This window comes from Lathyrus oleraceus, chromosome 7, assembly GCF_024323335.1.
Source record: "Lathyrus oleraceus cultivar Zhongwan6 chromosome 7, CAAS_Psat_ZW6_1.0, whole genome shotgun sequence".
Classification (NCBI taxonomy): domain Eukaryota; kingdom Viridiplantae; phylum Streptophyta; class Magnoliopsida; order Fabales; family Fabaceae; genus Lathyrus; species Lathyrus oleraceus.
Genome location: NC_066585.1, coordinates 208215708 through 208223001, shown reverse-complemented (window position 1 = coordinate 208223001; position 7294 = coordinate 208215708). Strand labels below are relative to the sequence as shown.

Genomic DNA, 7294 nt, shown 5'->3' with positions numbered 1-7294 from the left:
TAATATATGGAAAATACTGCCACCTCCTAGTGGAGTTAGAACATAATGCATATTGGTCTATCAAAGCCCGTAATCTAGATTACTGAGTGGCGGGAGAAAAAAGAAAACTATAATTGAGTGAGTTGAAAGAACCACAACTTAATGCATATGAAAACACAAAGGTATATAAAGAGAGAACTAGGAGATGGCTTGATAAAATAATCCTTAAAAGAAAGTTCAAGGAAGGAGAATTTGTTCTGTTGTATAATCAAGACTTAAATTGTTTCATGGGAAACTCCAATCTAGGTGGTCTAGACCCTTTGTGGTAAAAAGGGTGAGACCATATGAAGCTATTGAAATTCGGAGTGAGTCCATAGGCTCATTCACTGTGAATGATCAAATATTAAAAAAATCATGTCGCTAATGATGTAATAGAGGAAGAAATACACTTGATCATAAAAGAACCACCATGAATGCTTGCACTCACGGACCGTCGAGCTAAAACAATGTTAAGCAAAGTGTTTCGTGGGAGGCAACCCACGCCTTTGATTGTTAATATCTTTTATTTTACTGGATTGTTTTATTTTTAATAAAGAAGAAGAAGAACTCAAAGAGAAAATGGAAAAAATAGAATAACCTTTCTGATTCTCTTACTTGTTGTGCTTCCCACCTCCTCATTGAGGTTTTTGTGAGTTTCTCTCTACATCTCCCTACTTGAATTGGAACATTGGGATAAATGTCAAATTTAAGTATACGGGTATTTCCCCTTATTTTATCGCATTTTCTTATTTTGTTTGTTTCTTGTGTGATTTTGTGCTTATAGGATAGTTTTCTTTTAATTAAATAAAGTTGCATATACAGTTGTTAGAAAAACCCAAAAATCGAGCCGTTAATTTTTTTTTGTTAAAAAAACTCTTAATTTTGAAAATTTATTGATAAAGTATATATGTTTGTAATGAAAATTGGCTATGTTTATGGGCCCGTGGAAAACCAATAAACTCAATATTACTCGAACACCCTTAGTTTCCCAAAAGAGTCACAAGTTTAACATGTCTTTTGTACCATAGTACTCGGTTCTTGAGAAGTATTTCCTGAATAGTTTGTTATGACAGTCCGGCATACTTTAGATTCACACGTCATGTATGATTGGTTGAGAGATAACAAAAAAAATGATATAATTTTATCACCAAAATGATGATTTTAGTAAACCTATTTAGCCCAATGGTGGTTGAACCCCAAACGTCGTCTCAAAGTGGACAATAAATAAGCACACGAAAGTGTGTAATTTTATTGGTAAATAAAGACATCAATTGTTGCTTAACTGATATCCAAACAAATTGTTTTTTCTATTGATCGTGTGCGTGTGATAATTATCATAATTCAAATTGTCTTAAAATGATTGTCAAAACAAAAGGGGAAGAAAATATAAAAGAGACTTAAGTCTAAAGTGTAGCTAGAGAGGTGAGCAGAGTAGGAAACTAATTTTTTTTATGGTTTTGTTTCAATAATGCTTTTGATATGAGTATGTGGGAACTTGAGTCTTATCCGGTTTGAATAACGAACCACATATGACTATCGAAATATTCCATATTTTTTTTGAGTTTTTGAAGATTCGAAAACCGCTTGATCCTAATTCTTTCTAAGCAAACTTGTTGCTATAGGACAATCAACAGTTCAAGTTTGGGGGTATTTGATAAGCGGTAAATGTATCATGTTTCTTGCTTGTTTTCCCTTTGATTTTATGTGTGTTTTAAGCATTCTAGTTCGCTTTACGTGTTTTTGTCTCCTATGTTTGTTTCAAGTAATAAGAGGTCAGTGGCGTGAATTGGGACGAAAAAGACTGAAGATCACACAAAAATGAGTGTTTCCAATACAAATTTCCTGAGGACAACACAACCAAGATGTGTCCTATGACACGGGTCGTGTTGTCCCATTGGTGCTCCCTCCATACAAGTAACTAGAGGCTGACATAGCCAACCAGTGTTGCTAAACATGGCTCGTGTCAGCACTCAGGCAGCTATGAAGTTTTGATCTTTTGGCTTCTTTTGTGACTTTACAACATTTGTAACCTCCAAAACTTCATGGCTTAGCAAATAGTGATTGGTTTGCTCGAATTTAGTTCTAGTGATTTAGGATTTAATTTTATGATTTGTATAAATATGGCCTTAAGCTTCATCACTAGACACCGTCTTTCACTGCATCATTCCAAAACACTATTTATTTCTCTAGTGCTTAAGTTTATGATTATTGTTATTTCCTTTGTAATTTCAGCATTTGTAGTATTTTAATCTTGCTTTTACAATCATCTTGTTGTTACTTTACTTACTTATTTGTAATGTATTTACTTTTTATCATTGTTGTTCATCTCACCATGTGTGAGTAGTCCCTAAAGGACTAGGGGTTATGAGAGTTATGCTTTTGATATAACCCTAATGAATTCTCCGTCAAAATTACGAGAAGAAAAATATTAGTTTATTTTTATTTTAGAATCCGAATGACATTTTACATGTGTATGTCGGTTGCAAAAGTAAAGGTAACATAAATGTCAATCATGTATCGAAAGATAATGATTGGACATCCGAAAGCAGATTTCTAGACAATAGTTTAGTGAGGCCCGTGTTGTGACAAGGCGACTCACTTTCTATATAGAAAGTCGTTAGTTGTGCCTAAATCAATGTTTAGATTGTGCATGCCACAAAAATGGGTGACACACATTTTTTATCTACTTTTCTATAAAAAATACTAAAAGAAAATATTATCGTAATATTAAAAATTAATTGGGTTGAATCTTAGATAATAATCACAATCCCATATCCTTATTTTTATTATTTGTTAAATCCATATTTTTTAAACTGCAATCACTCAAACTCTTTTACGTTCACCTTAGATAAGCATAATTGAAGTAAAAAATTAGTAATCATAAACCTCTCGGTGTGATCGATTGTTTTTACTACTTGACACAATTGTGAACTTGCGGTTCCCACACATCAAAGGTTCCCATATCAAGTCGAACTTGCTCACGTCTACCAGTTGCACCAACGTCATACCCATCTAGTACAGTTCATCAACTTTAGAAAGCTCGTCGTACTTGACCCAAGAAACTATGTCTGTTCTACCCTGGTAGTCCATGTGAATCCTAACTTAAACATCATTAGGCTTGCAGTTGTGTTCTCTCTGGTAAACCTGGACGAATTTGTTGCCGCGTTCTCTCATCAACTTAGTGGCTTGTATTTCTTCTTCATATAAAATGAGATGGGGAATATGGACATTAATGTGATCCTCCTCACCACCATCATCTAACAAGAGATCCTCGAAAGAGTCCAGGGAAGAAGTTTTCTCATCGAAGGAGTTTCCAGATACCCTCTCTGAATTAGATTCGTCACTCAAAAATACAAATTTGTGTCTGATATGACCATGAGCAAAGGGAGGGGATTGTGAATCAGAAGATAACCTCATTTCTGCAGCAAAAGGAACATCACTATCAGAATCACTATCTAGGCGAATAGGGCTATCACTCATCTTGATTAGGAGAAAACAAAAAATGTTGATTGTAAAAGCGTGAGTGGAGAAGGGTACCTGGAAATGCAAAATTGAGGAAACAAAGGAATGAAGAAATGCAAAAACTTTGAGCTGCAACTGCTCTGATAATGGCTTTCACGAAGGAAGAGGATAAGGCACTTGTTAATGAGAAATACTTGTAAATTGGTAACTGAATCTCAAGGATTGTGAAATATTTCTTCGGTGCTCAATCGCTCATATATATAGACGAGGATAATTGAACGAGCCAAATCAACTGTAAAAAGAAATTACAAAATCAACAAATGGACTTTGCCCATTTGAAACATAAGCGATTTGGGTGCACACAAGTGCACTACAAGCAGTGTCATGCCCTAATTAATCATTTCATCCCACGTGTCAGAAGGATCAATGAAACGTTTCAATGATGGAAATGAATTTAATTTGCTTGTTCCCCATTATTTTTTCAACTGCCTCCAAGCATTTCACTTCTAGTTCAAATCGGACGACATCCTTGGAGGTTGGCCACGACCACTAAAGACTTCCTCATCTCCTTAAGTATGGCCCTGAGTTCAATTCACACATTGCAGTCATTAACCCAACTCTGATATCATGTTAAATATGTTTGAATCTTATCCCCCAAAAATTAGTCCAAAGTGCAAGGTTACCCTGACATATTTATACATCCAACAACCTCGAAACATAAGTAATATTAAACAACAAACAAACTCCAACTACACAAATACAACTACAATACTCACCCTCACGCCTAGCATAAACTTGAGTACAATTCTCACATTGAATCCAATACTTACATTGAGTTCAACTTCCACATTAGTTATAGTCCTCCCATCTTTAATACCATATTTAATATACTTAAATCTCATTCTCAGAAATTAGCTCAAAGCATGAAATTGCTCTCACACATTTCTTCAAACCTAAGTAAAGTCTGACTAAAAAACTCCTTTAACACAAATTCAACTTCGATACCCACCTTCACTGTCCAATTTCTACTTGAAATAAAATATCTTTGAATGATGTCAATCGATGTTAAACTAGAAAAATGTATAAAGTTTTCCAAGTATTGAAAAGATTAAATTTTGTTGGAAAATGAGAGTGAATTTGTTTGGGTGTTCTACATACATTTCTTTGAAAACGATTGAAATTTGGCAGATAAATATAAATGAATCTAAATGCTTGCATATAGTGAACATAATTTATTGGTATCAGACTCAGCATCCCAGCACTAATTTCGTCGATAGAAGAATCTTGACAGCTGCAAAAATCGCTTTCTTTTCATCTAATCTTTTTTATTTTACTATGCATAAACATCAATCGCCATTTGCCTCACATCAACTACATGAACAGACTGGGGTGGAATTCTGCGTTACTTCCAAGATAAAGCATTGAGCAAGTTAAATTAAACAAATGATGATAGTGAATGCTAACTATTTTATTCTAGTAGTAAAGAGTTACATAGTAATTGACAATAATTCAATATAACAGCAATTGAAAATAAACAGATTTTTTATTAATTTTTGAAAGGAACATGCATGATATATGTTATTGTTCAATACTCATACATAACAACATACATAGTAGTAGTAATTTTTAACATTGTCTTGGATCAATTTGCTGCAACATGTTATTCAATTTATTTATATGCACAAGCTAAGTATACTTCCACTGCACTATCTTTAAGCTATCTTATAATGATAGATCTGAATGTTCTCAACTTTTTTCTTCGCAAAATTGCTACCCTTTCTGTTCACAAGAAACTTGCCCCAGTTGTAAGGTCTATACTTTGGAGGATTTTCCTCATTTGTCAGCTCCTCCAAAGGCTTCACTTCAGTGTAATGTGCAGGGAAGAAAAAGAAGGGAATTGAAAACCTTTCTCTCTCAGAGTTAACCATGACTCGATGTTCCACACTCTCGTATGCATCATTGCTCCAAACCTGCACAAACCATACAACTCCATTCATAAGGGTGACAACAAAAATGCAGAAAAACTACATAGTCTGAAAATAAGGGAAAAAGTACCTGGATGATATCACCAACGTTGATAATGTAAGCATCAGGAGTAGGTTTCACAAGAACCCATTCTTGATCTGATTTTCGTTTCACTTCAAGTCCTCCAACCTCGTCTTGAGCAAGAATAGTCAAGGCACCTGCATCTTTGTGTCTTCCAACGCCAAGAGCAAGGTGAGGGTAGGGGCATGGAGGATAATGGTTGAATCTAATAAAGCTTGTTTGATCTTTGAAGAAACCTTCAAACCTCTTTGCTTCAACTCCTAAGCTCAAAGCTATTAGCTCAAGCAATTTGTAGGCCAGCTTTTCCACTTCTTGAATATACTCTTCAATTATAGCCCTGCTCATGTTCACAATTTCACATCAATTTTAAGATTGAATCTAATTCAAATACACAAAATTCTATGAAATAGGTACCTGAACTGTGGAGGATACTGAGGGGATGGATTGGTCCATTGAGTAACTCGATCATCCTGTTCATCAGAAGTAACAGGAACCAAAGTAGGGTCAGGGGAAGTAAGATCAAACACTTCTTTCCAGTCTCTAACATTTTTGGTGTGTTCTGTATCATAATAACCAGTTGGATTGATCGCGTCTCTTGCAACCTTCTTCTTCTCCTCCAAACTCTGAGCAAAGAACAATCTAGAAGCTTCATCAAGTTTCTGCCTAAGACTCAGAGGGACTCCATGGTTTGTTACTTGAAAGAATCCCCACTCCTTGCATGCACTTCCAATCTCCTTCACTAAGCCTTCAATAGCAGATGGGTTTGGAGCTTCGTGGTGGAATAATGGAGAGAGGTCGATTTCGGGAATTCCTTGGGCTTCGATGATGGAGAGTTTTGGTCTGTGTTCTTGTTCTTGAACAAAAGCTGGATCTATCTCTCCCATGTTTGTTCTGTTGTTAGAGTTTGTAAAATTCAATGTTTGAGATGGTTTTCTTGTGGTGTCTTGTTTAAAAGGTTGTTTCAAAATATGATAAGAAAAAGACGTGGAGTATGTTAAAGGAAAAATCGGAAGAAAAGTATAATAAGCATTTTTGTCGTTATTAGTCTAATATATATACATTGAATCTGGACTTGTTTTAGGATATTGTATTGTTTATAATTACTAGTGACACTTATCTAACATTTGTGAGATGGTTGAGACTTCGAAATATTTTGGTCTAAATACAGATTTGATTTTTATTTTATCATAATTTAAATTTTAGTTTTCTTTTTGTAAAGCAAAAAGTTTTCCTATTTCGCTTTTTATTTATTTATTATTATTATAAGTTTAAAAAATTGTTTTATATTTATTTTGGATCCCTATTATTATAAAAATAATAATTCATTTTTCAAATTTATTAAATAATTTTTATATTTGATATATATTATAGACTATATATACATCAATTATTTAATATTTTATATATATAATAGTGATAGGAAGGACTATATCTGTTTGATTTAATTTTATAAAATAATTTCTTTTTAATTTTTTTAAATTTCAAAATAATAAAAATTGTTTGGTTAACAAATTTTAGAAAACTAATTTTTAAAATTTATATTCTAATTAAAAATTGTGAAAACAAAACACATAGAACTTGTTCGAGGTGATTGTTAGTTTTTAGGTTTGAAAATCAATTTCAAAACTAAAATTTATTCGGCAAAGATGGAATTGGTTTGATTTTTTTTAATATCAGGATAATTTTCGCTAAAACTTAATCAAAAGAATAATTTTTTTATTTTTTATTTTTATTTTAAAGTTAAGACACAACTATTGAAGGTTACTAA

The 7294-nt window shown here is 33.4% G+C and overlaps 1 protein-coding gene across 1 annotated transcript; it reads right to left on the bottom strand.

The window, feature by feature from the left end:
• Window positions 1-5004: 5004 nt before the first annotated feature.
• On the bottom strand, window positions 5005-6512 carry LOC127103126 (protein DMR6-LIKE OXYGENASE 1). Its single transcript, XM_051040411.1, has 3 exons — window positions 5941-6512; window positions 5536-5863; window positions 5005-5450 (listed from the first exon to the last, which is right to left on the bottom strand). The coding sequence occupies exons 1-3, from the start codon at window positions 6408-6410 to the stop codon at window positions 5193-5195; spliced, it is 1056 nt and encodes a 351-aa protein (XP_050896368.1). The 5' UTR covers window positions 6411-6512; the 3' UTR covers window positions 5005-5192.
• Between the last annotated feature and the right edge of the window lie 782 nt (window positions 6513-7294).